The 16,466-nt window shown below is 37.6% G+C and overlaps 1 protein-coding gene across 6 annotated transcripts in view; it reads right to left on the minus strand.

Moving 5' to 3' along the window:
- The window catches only part of LOC113513885 (atlastin), a 49,236-nt gene that overhangs the window by 4,654 nt on the left and 28,116 nt on the right, over positions 1–16,466 (minus strand). For all 6 annotated transcript variants that reach the window (XM_052900574.1, XM_052900572.1, XM_052900575.1 and 3 more), the window contains 9 exons: positions 16,081–16,307; positions 8,507–8,656; positions 7,382–7,537; positions 5,825–5,974; positions 4,290–4,428; positions 3,280–3,464; positions 2,468–2,689; positions 1,312–1,526; positions 574–640 (listed from right to left, as the gene is read on the minus strand). In XM_052900574.1, the coding sequence (XP_052756534.1) occupies positions 574–640; positions 1,312–1,526; positions 2,468–2,689; positions 3,280–3,464; positions 4,290–4,428; positions 5,825–5,974; positions 7,382–7,537; positions 8,507–8,656; positions 16,081–16,307 (1,511 nt within the window). The remainder of the gene's footprint in view (positions 1–573; positions 641–1,311; positions 1,527–2,467; positions 2,690–3,279; positions 3,465–4,289; positions 4,429–5,824; positions 5,975–7,381; positions 7,538–8,506; positions 8,657–16,080; positions 16,308–16,466) is intronic.

Consider the following 16,466-nt stretch of genomic DNA (forward strand, 5'->3'; position numbering starts at 1 on the left):
ACATATACTTAGTATTATATTTGCATTGATTATAAATATTTATTATTAATCATAACTGCAAGATATGTCTGAAGTTAGTTTTAAGTTCGATACACCATTTTTGAGACGTCATTTATAAACTTATCGTTAAATTTAAATGTTCTATTTAATTGTATTATATCAGTCATTAACTGTTAAACACTTGTAAATAAACAGGATTAAAAAAATAGAAGTGAATAACGTTCAACGGGTCACTTGTGCGAATGGGTGTACCTCAAGGGTCTATTCTGGGGCCATTCCTATTTTTTGTTTATATTAATGATCTCGCTTTTGCCATGCAGCACATATGTAGTGCAGCACAGTATTGTTCACAGATGATACTTCTTTGATTTTAAAAGGGAACCGGTCTAACATTTGAACCGGTGTTTAATACACCTTATTGTCGCTCTAGCACTTCCAATACCGATTTTCTGTATAACAGTACAATGTTACTATATAAAAAAAATTTATAAATTATATTTGTTAGTCCAGCTTCATAATGAGATATATAAATATAATAATGAGAGCGACATGTAGACAGATGTTGACACTTACATTATCCCATAACATGTTGGCGGTGTCGTCTATAGTGACACCCACTTCACGCATTTCGCCGCTGTACCTGTAATATTGAAAAAATATATATATATTTATTTACATTTTATTGCACTATTTAAAAAATGATAGAAAATGCAACTTTATCGCTAAGCAATCTCTTCTAGAAAACCTATGGGTAGAGGACATTGAGAAAAAAATAATAATGGAGACGTGACACACTAATATATACAAACATATATATGTACACACACATTTACAAACTTAATAGCGCACATACAACAGGAGAGAATGACAAAGGATGATGAAGAGAGTACATGGAAAAATAATACCAAAGAGAGAAAGATAATAGGACTTAACAGAGGTTTTGAAGCTAGTGTGAGTTTTATATTGTATTTATTTTCTCAATAGAAACCAGTTATTTTTCATGACAAAAAAAAAATTAACAATATTGGGGTTCTTAAAAAAAGGGGGGTAAAGAGATTTTTTCAGGGTCGGCAACGCGAGCGTAATACTCCTGGCATTGCAGGCGTTCATAGGGTATGGTAACCGCTTACCATCAGGTGGGCCGTACGCTTGTTTGCCATCTCAGTGATATAAAAAAACCAATTTGAAATGTGACAAAATCTCTATGGGATCAATCTGTAAGCACATCCTTTCAGATAAAAAAAGTTCAAATTAGTTTACAACTTAAGGAGGTATAAGGTAACAAACAAAAAACCCGGCGTAGGTACGCACCTGATGTACGCCCAGAGGACGAGCGTGAGCAGCGCCAGTCCCATGACGAGGTTGCAGAGGTTGGCGAGCGGGTAGAGGCCGACGAGGCCGAACACGCCGCTGCCCACGTAGAAGAACAGCGCGATCGCGAAGAATACGGAAGGCGTGCGTGCCGCCTTGAAGATGTTCTTGCTCTCGTTGTGCGCGCGGAACTGCTGGTACGTCTCCTCCAGGTCCTGCGCGGACACACACACGCACGTGATAGCGTAATACGTAACGCGTGCAAGCGAGATAGTATAACATGCGGAGCGAGGGATTGTTCGTAATAGGACTAGCAGCTCCATAACTAGCCTAGCGTGGAGATCGATTTGATAGTCCTCCACGCGGTTCCCCCTGGAAGCCATCGTAGTCTATTCCTTATGTAATTGACACGCTCACATCCTCACCTATTATCCTTCGATGAAATGGCAACCCCGCCTGCGCTAACGGTATACGCTGGTGGAGCACCAGTGACGGATGATAGGTGAGAATAAATAGGCAGGCCAGTCCGCCCATTGTAACGAATACACCTGTGATTCAGCATGGTAGTTCCCAGAGGGAGCCACGTGAAGGTTGACCTGATAGGGTATATCATTATAACTTACAATCCCCCCCCCCCCACCAATATTGAACTGATTAATTGATTGCCTATGATATTGTAAGTATTCATAGGTAATGCTGTACGCATCATGCATCGTTTACCATCAACATAAGCATAAAGTTAGGAGAACCGAAAATAACCCACAATTGTGGGGGGAAAGGGATTGTTAGTAATGGAGACTGAGAATCTCATTGCTAGCAATATACCAGGTCGACCTCCTCGCGGTTCTCCCTGGAAACTATCATGGTTAATCCCTGATGAATTCATCATGATGGGCTAACTGGCCTGTTTTCATTCTCATCTATCACCCTTCACTGGTACCCCGCCAGCGTATCCCGTTAGCGCAGGCGGGGTTACCACACCATTTTCACCTATCAAAAAAAACCCACAATTGTAATGACAGACATTTGATAATACATATACTACTTAAGGGAGTTAAGTGACTAGGTCCTCTTTGGAACATACGCCACTACCTTCAAGCGTGCCATCTTTCCACTGCACTGTATTTAGTTGTATCAAACAGTATGGCGTAGTGACCTGTGTGAGCTGGTCGCAGTAGGCCTGGCTGAACTCGTCGCCGCCCATCTTGCGCTTGGCGTGGAAGGCGTGCAGCGCCTTGTCGCGGACTCGCGCGTGCTCGGCCTCCAGCAGCTGGCCCTGCAGGTACGGCTTCGCGCCGCCGCACACCTCCTCCATCAGCGTCGTGTACACCTCCTTCGCCTCCGCCACCGCCGTCAAGTTATTCGCCTCCGCTGTGGCCTAACGGCGAACATTTACTGTGAGTATGACACTCTCGACGTGGATTCAAAGCAAAAAAAAAAAAAAAAACAAAACAGAATCAAGTGTTTACAAGCAATTTTACCTGAGTAGGCATGGGTAATATTGGTACCTCTCCGATATCTATATATATTCAATAATGTTTTTTTTCTTACAACACAGGGGACAAACGAGCATGCGGCTCACCTGATGGTAAGTGACTACCGCCGCCCATGATCACCCACAACACCAGCGGCATTGCAGTGTGCTGCCGGCCTTTGAAAAAGGAATATACTCTTTTCTTGAAGGTTATGTTGTCGTATCGGTTCGGAAATACTGCTGCTGGAAGTTGATTCCAAAGAATGGTTGTGCGTGGGAGAAAGTGCCTTGAAAAACGCACGGTGGAGGACCGCCACACGTCCAGATGGTTGGGATGAAACATTAGTTTGTGGCGGGTTGTACGGTGGTGAAAATCAGCAGCAGGTATCAATCCGAACAATTCCTCAGAACTATATAAATATAATGAAATTATCTATAATTTATAACCTTACAAAGTATATCAAAATTGCTTTGTATACAATGGCTATACTGACCACAAGCATACTCTTGGGCTCGGGCAGCTCGTTGCCCTTGTATATGTTCATGTAGGACTTGAAGTACTGCACCAGGTCCTTGGCCTTCACCTTCTGCCCGTTGATCAGCTTGGGCACCAGGTTCTGCGGCGCCAGCAGCATCGGCACTAGCTGCTGCAGCGACCGCTTGAACTCCACTTCGATGTCTGACCAATGTTTACAAATTAGATAGAAAAAAGTTTTTCTGCAGAATGTTTCCGCTATCAAGCTAGGAAATGCTGGAATAATATACCACCACCAATAATATTGTCTAAAACTAAACATATATTTAAAAAAAGAGCTTAAAATGTTTTAAATTAAGAAACAAAAAATTGGCATACCTAATAGGTAAGTAGTAGAAATATTTATTACTTGAGCGCTTAATGTGATAGAAAGTGACCTCTGACTAACCCTCTTATAATGGTATCTGTTATTTATATATTTATTTAAAATAAAAACATTAAATGGTAACGAATGTAATAGACACAAACAATCTATTTCATTCATATTTCTTTTTTTATTATTATTTTTATTAAGGAATTTTGCGACTGGCTCTTGGCCACAACAGTATATCAGTGTTTTGCTCTTTTGAGGGCAAAATAATAAACGGAGTTGTGACCATTTTGTGTTGTTATGGCACACGCATGAAGGAAGACAACTGTTACTTGTTTTATATATTTTCCTTTTTTTGTATATGCATTATTTTATTTCTTTTTACTGTATGTGTGTTGTTATGTATACTGTAAGTAATGCAAATAAATTATCTATCTATCTATCTTCATACAATGAACGTATCTAATGACATCAGAAATCTTCTTAGTTCTTTTTTGAACTGTGTTAGGAAAAAAGAAGAAAAAACATAAAAAACTAACAGTTCTTCTGTTCTGCCTACCCCACCTGGGATTATAGAAGAGTCGAAGGCAAAATTATATTTCAATATAAAAATAAATATTGATAAAGGCTATATTATAACGTAATAAACTGTTGCCCACCTGCGAGTCTACCATCGAAGTGCGGGTTGGTGGCGACCTTGAGGCCGGGATGCGGCATCAGGAAGCACGCGATCTCGGAGAAGCACGACGTGATGTGCTTGCGCAGCGACTGCAGCTCCGGGTGCTGCTTGTCCGACAGCTGTGGCACAACAAAGTGTTACAGATCATTGGGACATATCAACGCTGGTAAGGCGCAGTATATTAAAGAGTTATGCATGTCTATTTTATATATTTTTGATTCTCCTGTAAAATTCAAAAATTCAATTTTGTCTTTTCAGCGTCAAATTGGCGCGTGGCGGTGTGATATCATGGTTATTGGGTATGTTTATGATTAATGGGTGAAAATGGAATGGTAATCCCGCCCGCGCTATCGGTATATACTGGCGGGGCACCAGAAAGAGAGGTGATAGATGTCCATCGAAACGAATTCAACAAGAAAACAAATAAAGTTGATGTACAGAGAAATCCACGCGGAGGTCTACCTGATAGGGTATATTAATAACAATAGGAGTGTTTTTTTTTAATGGGTGATAATGGAATTGTAGCCCCACCCGCGCTATCGGTATACACCGGCGGGGCACGAGTGAAGGATGATAGGTGAGGATGAAGCAGATCAATTAGCCCATCGTAACGAATTCAATAAGAATTGTTCACGATGATTTCCAGGGGGAACCACGTAGAAGTCGACCTAATAGCAAGGGGCTGTCAAACTCCATTACTAACAATCCCTTTCCCCCCAATGGGAGTATTTATCCCCATTACTAACAATCCCTCCCCCCCCGTGATGTAATGGTAGCAGTACATGTTGTTTTTCTATTTTTTTTTTAATAGGTAAAGATGCAGAGTGATAAATGGTCTACGTTATCAGTGCACACTGGCGTGGCACTAGTAAGAGATGATATGTGAGAATGAAAGCAGGTCAGTTGGCCTACCGGGACCAATGGCAACAAGAATTACTTACGGCGGTTTCCAGGGGAACCGTGGTCGACCTAATATGGAGATCGGGGGGAAAAAGGATTGTTAGTAATGAAAACTGAGAATCCCGTTAGCAATATACCCAACCAGGTCGACCTCCTCGCGGTTCTCCCTGGAAACTATCATTGTTAATTCCTGATGAATTCATCATGATGGGCTAACTGGCCTGTTTTCATTCTCATCTATCACCCTTCACTAGTGCTCCGCCAGCGTATTCCGTTAGCACAGGCGGGATTACCATACCATTTTCACCAAAAAAAAAAAAAAATGGAGGTCGTCCTGGGTGTTTTTTTTTACAACACATAGGGCAAACGAGCATGCGGCTCACCTGATAGTAAGTGACTACAGCCGCCCAAGATCACACACAACACTAACGGCATTGCAGGTGTGCTGCCGGGCTTTTAAAAAGGAATATACTCTTTTCTTGAAGGTTATGTTGTCGTATTGGTTCGGAAATACTGCTGCTGGAAGTGTATTGCTAGCGACGGACTTTCTATACACCGTTACTAATAATGTCTTTGGCTCCAGTGTGAGAGGTGATGGCAGTGTGGCGGGCGTACCTTGAGCCGGCGCTGCAGGATGGTCTGGCCGCCGGTGGCTCCGTACGGCGCCTCGTACGGGAAGCTCCAGTCGCGCACCAGGAACTGCAGCCGCTGGAACGGCGTGCGGCCGCTGTCCTCCAGCGCCAGCCGCCCGTACTCAGTGAACAGCTGGCGAGCAACCAACGTGTAAATATTACACACGGGCAGTGATGCACCGAGTCGACTTTTTCTTACATTCGTTATAAGAGAATCGTATATTAAAATATGTAGGAACTAGCTTATACACGCGTCTTTGTCCGTGCACGTTTATTAACAGGATTATAAAAAAGCTTATGTCGTAGGTATATATCAAATTTCATGACAATTGGTTGATCCATCAAAGGTACCAGAAAATACTAAACAAATACATTTTACACGGGATACACCTAGTATCACATTTGTAATACTAGGTGTATCCCGTGGCTTTACCCGCTGAGTCAGTATTATAATATAATAATATAATATTAGAATAGCAAACAAGCTGACGGCCCACCTAATGGAAAGTGGTAACCGTCGCCTATACACATGAGCAGTACCGTGGACATAACAGAGTATATTGTTTCGCCTATGATAACTCCCATGCGTTACCATTCCTGAGGACTTCCTTCAAACCGAAACACAGCCATGCAAACACAACTGCTTCACGGTAGAAACACGAATGGGACAGATGAGCCCAAGCAAACGACTTTTGTACAGTCTCCCTCTGGTACGAATTAACAGTTAAGCTATTCGTGTACTAAATGTCATTCAAATCTATTCCGTAGTTTTTGCGTTAAAGAGTAACACACATTCATTCGCATTTATAGTAGTAACAGGATTCGTAAAGATATATTATGATCAAGAATTCATGCATAGTGTACTTTTTTTTTATTGATGATAATGGTATGGTAACCCCATCTGCGCTATCGGTATACACTGCCGGGGCACCAGTGACAGATGACAGGTGAAGATGAAGCCGGCCAGTTAGCCCACCGTGACAAATTCAAAAACAAATCAATCACGATGGTTTTCTGGAGGAACCGCGAGGAGGTCGACCTGACAGGGTATATTGCCAGCAATGGGACAGGTAGCCTGTATTACTAACAATCCCTCCCCCCCTGCATAGTGTACTGTACGTGAGGATGGACAGCAGCGTCCCTCTTTAAACATCAACAAAGCCTAACTGCAGTTGCCAACTTCCTAATAGGGAGGATAATGGATTGTTAAAAATGGGGATTAGTAGCTCCATTATTAGCAATACACCCTGCCAGGTGGACCTCCTCGAGGTCCCCTCTGGAAACCATCGTGGTTAATTCTAGTGCAATTCATCACGATAGGCTAACTGACCTGCCTTTTCATTACCACCTATCATGCCTCACTGGTGCCCTGTCAGCGTATACCGTTAGCGCAGGTGAGGTTACTATTTCATTATCATCCATTAAAAAAAAATCTCCCCAATAAGGAGAGACCTATGTTCAGCAGACCTATGGACAGTTAACGGCTACAGTAAGCTACTGTACTGTACTGTACTGTACTGTGCATATGTCGTGTACGTACCTGCAAGTGCTGCAGGTCGTCCTCCTGTATATTCTGCGAGAGGTTGTATATCTGCACGGAGGAGAGCATGGTGGACAGGGCGAACACGGTGGCGCAGTCGCGCACCGTCGACTCGCTGTCGAACGCGCCCTGCGTGTCCAGCAGGATTATAGCCACCTGCCGACAAACAACACGTCGGATTATTAATAAAAAAAAATTCTAAGTAATCCCTAAAAGGGTATAAATAAGCCAAATGTATCTTTTTTTTTTTATACAACTTAAAATGGCAAACAAACTGACGGCCCACCTGATGGAAAGTGGTAACCGTCGCCTATAGACATGAGCAGTACCATGGACATAACAGAGTATACTATTTCACCCATGATACCCCCCATGCGTTGCCATTCCTGAGGACTTAGGTGTTATTCCTCTGTACCCAGTAAATTCACGCCATATCCCACCGTTCAAACCAAAACACAGCCATGCAAACACAACTGCTTCACGGTTGAAACACGAGTGACGATCTGTCGACTATTGCCCTTGTGGTGAACATAACATTCTATATGCTAGCATTTTACTTAACTAACTTAATAAATTTTGTATAACCCGCTGATGTAAATTTACTTATTACTTAATATTACGCCCTCAGCGTGAGCGACTTATCGAACTCGGCGGGTGATACACAGCAAATTCTGTCGGAATTCATGTAAGGTCTTTTAAAACACCTGAAAATCTAACCATGTAGGGGTGGCGCCGGCGACCTTTAAATACTTTTTATTTGCTCTTCTGGGGCCAAAGCTGAGTTGTGAAAATTTTGTGTTGCTATGGCACACGCACAAAAGGAAAAATTATGTTACTTATTTCATGTTATTTCCTTTTTTGTATATGTATTATTTTACTATTTATCTCTTTTTATTGTGTACATTACCTATGCCTATTGTTATTTGTGCGCTATAAGTATTTTTTTAACACAGGGGGCAAACAAGCTTACAATTCACCTGATGGTAAGTGACTACCGCCGTCCATGATCACCCGCAACACCAGACGCATTGCAGGTGTGCAAATAAATTATATATCTATCTATCTATGGCCCAAGTCAAAATAACAATCAGGATATATTGTTACTAAGTATATATTAATCCTGACCTTCTCTCCGTTGTCGAGGGTGGCCTTAAATATCTCGGACCACATGAGTATGCCGGTGGTGTCGCGCTCGGAGCCGCCGCGCCAGCTGAACCCCTGCAGTGGCTCGTCATCGCCTCCCAGCCAGTCGCCTCCACCGCCGCCGGCACCATACTGCAATCAACGAATAATAACATTAACTGTTTAAGAAGCTGCTTTTCATATTGGAGTCAGTAGAGGTATTTTTTTTATTTATAATGTATGATAATGAAATGGTAACCCCGCCCGGGGGGTTTCTACCATTCTACTATCATCCCTCCCCGGGTTGCCATTCTATTATCAGCACCCCGGATGAGCGTCCGGGTCGGACGTAATTTAAAGTGTCGGGCAGCTCGTGACGCAAGCATTGTGAAAAAAAAAATTCTAACTAATTATTAAAACAATTTGTAACAAACTGTAAAAAGATTTTGTTTTGTTAAGTACATTTAAAATGACGATAAAAAGGTGATTTATGACATTTTCAATGGGTCTTTTATTATACTGTTTTAAAAAAAAACTGTTGATATGTTCGAGTTCTGGGCTTTAAAATACCAGGTTTTTATGCGTATTGTCCTAGTTGCCAATTTTAGAGATGACAACACTAACTCGAGTGGGAAGAGGAATTGTTAGTAATAGGGTCTAACTGACCCATTGCCAGCAATGCACCCTATCAGGTCGACCTCCACGCGGTTCCACCTGGAAACTATCATGGTTAATTCCTGATGAATTCATCATGATGGGCTAACTGGCCTGTTTTCATTCTCATCTATCACCCTTCACTGGTGCCCCGCCAGCGTATACTGATAGCGTAGGCGGGGTAACCATTCCATTATCACCGATTAAAAAAACCACAACTCAATCGAATGCTTCATACACTTAGCCCTTTATGTTTATCGACTTTACATTTACTTTGTTTAAACGATGTTTCATTGCCAGCTTGACCTTACAAACGTACTATTGTATTTACTTGACTGCATCGTTGCAATGCACAATATTAATTTATAAACGACGCTAATGTTTGCACTCTTACTTTCACTACTTTATATTGAAGTCGTCGCTTGGCGGAGCGACGCTTAATTAATATGTGAATTTAATTTTTCTCTCTTTTAATAACGCAGTAGCAAATTATGACCTCAATTCATCACGTACAATCCGTCTGCCTGATGATGTCTCGATACGTAAAATTCTATACACTTTGTAAATATATAATAATATTAACTAATTGACATTTCTTTTTTATATGGTAAATTTACCATCATATCGGCCTTTAACCACTGCTGAACATACGCCTCTACCTGGAGGGAGGGGGGGGGGGAGAGGTTCTGTCAGTAGTTGCCACGCTCGGCAGGTGCATTGGTAACCGCAGAGACAAGATAGATAGATAATATATATGAAATGAAATGAAATGAAATGAAATGAAATGAATTTATTTTGCTAGAATGCAGGTAATTTTAGATGATAGAGGTTTATATTTCCCGTGTACATTCTGCCTCTATGTCGGCGTGCAAATTTTTAACAATATAATAAATTTATATATATATTCTACATTATATTTCCTTTCCTTAGTCATACAATACATTATTATTATTTATTACAGTAAACAGAAAAAATAAAAGCCTATACAATAGTTGTCCAAATTAATAAAATATTTTAACAACTGTATTTCTAGTGTAGGTTGTGAAGTGCATTTGTTTTTTTAGCGAAATATTCATTAATGGTATAAAACCCGTTACATAACAGCCAATTTTTAAGTTTACGTTTAAACACTGTATGAGCTGTTACTTCTCTAATGTTATTTGGTAGATGGTTGTAAACTTTAATAGCCATACAGTATGCGTTTCTTTTATGTAAATCTAACCTGCACTTTGGTACATATAATTTGTCGTTTGGTCTAGTTGTACGTGTTCTCGAGTCCGATATTCTTTTGAAAAAGCCAGCATGTTCCCTTACAAATATACACAAATCTCTAATGTACATACATGGCAGTGGAAGAATATTTAATTTCTTAAAAAGAGGGCGACAACTTTCTCTAATTTTTGCACCACATATAGCTTTAACACACCTCTTTTGCACAACAAATGCTCTGGAAATTTCTGCAGAGTTTCCCCATATTAGTAATCCATATGAAAGTATGGAGGATACGTATCCATGATAAGCACTCAGTGCAGCCTGTTCTGATACTGACAATCTTAATTTTCGTATCGCATGCACGAATCTATGGAGATTGTTACACAAGGCCTCTATATGGGCCTTCCAGTTACAATTTCTATCTATAATTATGCCTAAGAATCTGGTACTATCCACTAATTCCACTGATTGATTTTGGTAATTTATATTTATTTTTACAGATTTTGAATGATGTGTGCCAAAATGTATTATTTTGGTTTTATTTAAATTAACTTTTAAATTATTTTCTGTTAACCATTTTATAACATTTTGTAATGTGTCATTAATTTGTGTTTCTAAGTCATCTTTATTTTTACATTTTATTAATATAGTTGTATCGTCAGCATATAGTATACATTTATGTGTGATTATATTAGGCAAATCATTTATATAAGTCAAAAAAATATATGGTCCAAGAATGCTTCCTTGAGGAATTCCTACTTTATTTAATTTTGGGATAGATCTATAGATTTTTTTATAGCCATTAATAATTTTAAACGTCTCGGTACATTGTTTGCGATCTTGTAAATAGCTTTTTAGCCAACTATGTGCATTTCCTCTTATTCCGTATTTATATAATTTGTTTAATGCTATATTATGATCTAAATAGTCAAAAGCTTTAGTCATATCCAAAAATATTGCAGCTACGTGCTCCCTATTATTCAATCCCTCCGTTACAGATTTTATTAAATCGAAACAAGCCAAAGATGTTGAGCTATTTTTCCTAAATCCATATTGTTCTTGTTTTAAGATATTATTTTTAGTCATAAAGTCATTGAGCCTTTTTAACATAGCTCTCTCAAATATTTTAGAAATTACTGGGATAAGTGCAATAGGCCTATAATTACTCATATCACTTACATCCTCTTTTTTATGTAATGGCTTTATTATAGACATTTTTAGACTATCTGGAAAACAGCCTTGTTCAAACGACATATTAATAATGTAGGATAATGGTTTACACAAGTGAATAGAGCATGTTTTTAAAATTTTTGTGCTAATTGAATCATAACCTACTGAGTTTGTATTTTTTAATGTCTTTATAATATCCATAACTTCTATATCGCTACTAGGTGTCAAAAATATTGTTTTGGCATTATCATTCATACTGATATTATGGGTATAATTAGATTTTAATGTCGATTTTTTATTTATTGAATTTACGAAATAATCATTGAATAGATTGCATATTATATTTGGATCATTATGTATTATATTATCTATTTTAATCATATCAATTTGTCTATTTTCAGCTTCATTATTAATGTTATTATTAATTAATTTCCATATAGCTTTTCCTTTATTTTTGCTTTTTTCTATATATTTGTTGCATTGTATTTGTTGTGAAGTATTAATACATTTTTGTAAAATTTTACTATAGGTCTTATAAATTTTCGCATTTACTTTTTTATTGTGATTAGCATGTTTAAATTTTAAATAGTATATTCTCTTTTTGAGACAACTCTTTTTTATTCCTTTAGATAACCATATAGATTTCTGATTATTAGATTTTAATTTAATTTTAATTATCGGAAAGCACAAATTATAAAATAACAATAGCAGATTATGAAATGCATCGAATGCTTTATTCACAGTAACTTGCTCGTACAATTCACTGAAGCTCAATTGCCTCATGCTTTCACAAAATTTATTAATATTCAGTTTACTATAATCCCTACGATATTCTGTCCAGGACGTGCTACTTTTTCTTTTATTTATTTTTAGTGTGATAGTTTGTGCAGTTTCGTGATCAGATAACCCTAAGTAGTAAAGCTTAGCATTCACATTTTTTATGTTGCTTGCGATTTGGTCAATACAGGATTGTTGTCTTGTTGGATATTTTATATGTATTTCAAAATTATAACTTTTTAGTACACTTATTAATTCGTTAGATGTTTTATTTTTTTTAAGGTGTCAATGTTCCAGTCCCCACAAAGAATAATTTTTCTATTTTTATATTTTTTTGTTACTAAATCTAATAATTCTTCTAATCTATTCATAAATATTGACGTATCCCTTCCTGGTATTCTATAAATACAAATGACAATTATGTTACAGGATATGATATCAATCCCGGAACACTCAAATAGAAATTTTTGTGATAATTGTCCTAAAGCAGAAATTTGTTTAAATTCTAGTCCTTTTTTTATCAAAATACAGCTACCTCCTCGTTTGGTATCTCGAGAAAACGAAGACGCTAATTTATAGTTGGGGATCTTTAATAAATTTTCAGTGCCCTTTCTAATAAATGTTTCACTAAGACACACTACATCAACATCCAACCTTTCATTTTTTGTTAAGTCCGTCAAGGCTATTTCTAATAGTTCCGATTTATTTAAAACGCCCGCTATATTTTGATGTAATAATGTGAAATTACTAATTTTGTCAGGGGCTTTAGTTTTATAGTTCACGAAAAAGCGTAGTTTGTGCGTTTTGTATTTCTATAATTTCGTCAGTTTGGGTACCTTTTTCTAATAAATTTGAGGAAATTATTTTTGAATTCAATACTTGATTTCTATATTTGGAATATTTTATTTTATGGTCTATGCGTAAGACTTCTCTGAGCATTAATTGACATAGGTGTAGTGCAAAAGAACTGCGTCTAGGTCTTTCATAATGATAGTGCATATCAACAAAAGTAGTGTTGTCATATTTAGTACATATAAACTTTAGCTCGTAATTTATTTTTCTTTCGTTTAAATAATAATTATATGGTATTTCGGAAATCAAAATGTTAGTATTAGATATAGATTCAATCCACTTATTTATATACATTTGAAACTCGTAGGGATTTCTGTCATTAGTTCCACCAAGTACTATCACAAAATCATTTTTATTCAACTCGCCAATAGACTTTTTTTCCGACAAGAGAACCTCTTGTAGTTTAGCTCGGGTTTCCAGAAACAACTAACAATATACTCCTTTCCGACTAATTTTTGAAGATGTTTCTGTACATTCCTTCCTTGATCATCTGCTATAACAATAATTTTCCTTTTCAAATTATGTTCTTTCGCTTCAATTCTGTATTTCTGGCTGTCATTTGGTTTTTCTTCTTTTTCTACATTTATTAATGTTAGTTGTGAATTCATTTTGTCTTCAATAGCTTGTTCTGGGTGGTCAGGTATAAACATCTGTTGATCTTTATTTAAATTCTTAGATTGTGGACTTTGATCTAAAGTAGAACTACTTAATAATAATGACTTTGCTAGAGTGGCCGGTTTGTTTTTAATAGGATTTCTTTTCTTTCGTCCTGATAAAGGAGTTGCCGGAGATAAATGCACTTTCTTTAAAGATTCTACTAATTTGCAGCTTTTGTCGAGGTCTGATTTTAATTTAAAATTTTCAGTATTTAAATTTTCTATTTCTTGGTGAGCGATCTCTAATTCACTTGTAAGGTCTTTTATTTTTTGTGTTCATTCTGCATGAATTTGACTCTCACTGAATGATGTGTTATTAGGTAAACTCATCATAGTTGAATTAAATATAGAGGAATGAGAGTCTGAAATATTATGCAATGAACTCGATCGTGTCGGTTTTCGGTAAGTTACATTTTCATATGCCATTGTCTTCTTTATATAAAATCGGGCAATAAATCAATTAAAAAAAAAAAATACAATTAAATAATAAAATGTCAAAATTAAATAAAAGTTTCTGCTCTTCACTAAAAATGATCTTCCTTAAAAAAAATGTCATAAAATGTTTATCTATGTCTTCTAGAATTAAATAATAATATTAATCCACACTCTAATTTATTATAAAAAAAAAAAAAGAACGAAAAATAAACTTTATGTTCGCCTGAGATTTGAAACATCAACCTTCGGGGCACAAGTCGTTCAGCGTTGCCGCCAGACCAAGTAACTTGTTGCGTCTTAGTGTGAAACATTCAATTATAATCTTTGCTAATTGACAGTTGATGTTCATAAAAATCTTAAATTATTGGAGGTGTTTGAATTTATTGCTTATCCGCTTTGACCTTCAACCGTCACTTGCACTTGTTATTACTATATATGGAATATTTATTAATAGTTCTCTTCAATATCGCTTGTATTGTTGTTAGTAAGAATATATTCATTGCACTGTTGTCATCTTATTATTGTTGATTTTTATTAATGTGGTTTACAATCATTACTTGATTTTTATAACAACCAGATCGAACTTAAATTTTACTTATATGTTTTCTTCAGTTTGGCTGAATAATTTTTATTACAAACACGAACACAGGATATTTAATCACTAACACACAGTTTAATCACGTGTAATTTAGGTATATTCTAAATTTTCTATTTTTATTAATAAAATATACATGAACTAGATTATACCGCTAGTGCAGTCGGTGTTGCCATCCATATAGATAGATAATAAATAGATCTTAGATAACATAAGATAAATGCTGCTGCCCATCCCTCGCCGTCCCTTAGTCACCTCTTACGACACCCACGGGAAAGGAAGGGGTGGCCTATTCTATGCCACGACCACACGACCAATGGTACGTTCCATTGGACAAAAACGAATCCATTAATTTCTAGAATGTTCTTTTCTTCGATTATTTATACAATCACAGTGGTTTTAAGACTATATTAAAAATCAAATGTAGAGAGAAATCAGTAGCGTCTTTCTCTAAAGATGCTACTGATTCTCTCTTATACTGATTACACAGATCAGGACATATCCTATCAGAATAGAGGGTTAAAGTTTTTTGTTTTTTGATCTTATCCAGAGCGAGATTTAGAAAATTTGTCAATCCTTTCCAGAGGGAGACTTATATATACTGCTCATATCTATAGACGACGGTTACCACTTTCCAACAGGTGGGCCGTCAGCTTGTTTGCCATTTTAAGTTGTATAAAAAAAATATCGCGATTGTTCAAATTTACTAATAGAATTCTCCTTTAAACGAATCTTTCTCATCTTCCTACCCTTATCCCAATTATTATTTGGGGTCGACGTAATATATTTTTATCCATTTTACAAAAATATTTGGCTTTTAGTTTCACGACCGGCCGCCTGATCACTGATAAAATCAAATCTCCTTTTAACGGATGCTAGTTAAAATATATAGATTAGTAATAGTTACTAGATAGACCAAGTGACTAGAGTTTTTCCTTATCTATCTTCTCTAACTACTTCGAAAAACGTATACCGATAGCGCAGGCGCGGTCACCATTCCATTTTCAAACAATTACAATAATTTACACGCAAAAGACATACGTATAGTTACGGTATCTATTAAAACTGTATCCTTGTTGTTCCTACAGGTTCTATATCCTTCCTTCCCGTTTCCTACAGGACAGGTTAAGCCTAGTGTAGGAATCAATGTCAAACTTTGTGCTTTTAAAAACATACTTAAGTAATAAATAAATTTTTACTTTTACTTTGTTTTGTACGGTACTAACCTTGTGGTGCATATATCTGAGGAAGAAGTCGAGCAGGAAGGACTTGCCCTTGCGGAAGGCGCCCGCGACGGACAGCACCACGACGGCGCGGTCCCGCACGTCCTCGCGCAGCAGCAGCGCGCTCAGCGCATCCTCGTCCAGCAAGAACGTGTGGTCAGGCCCCGTGTTCACCACCTGCACGCCGCGGTGGCCCGCGCGGGGCGCCGGCGCCGGCTTCTCTGTTACCGCTGCCAAACAACAATTGCAATGCCTATATATTTAATTATATAACTACATAGCGTATTTACATATGTCCCCAGGTTGGGAAGTTCTGGACAGTAGTTCAACAATTTCCAACGTACTCAAAAATTCTATATTTAACTTTCCTATTTACGAACACTATGTAT

The sequence above is a fragment of the Galleria mellonella genome, unplaced genomic scaffold (genome assembly GCF_026898425.1).
Source record: "Galleria mellonella isolate WM207_F2 unplaced genomic scaffold, CSIRO_AGI_GalMel_v1 utg65, whole genome shotgun sequence".
Lineage (NCBI taxonomy): Eukaryota > Metazoa > Arthropoda > Insecta > Lepidoptera > Pyralidae > Galleria > Galleria mellonella.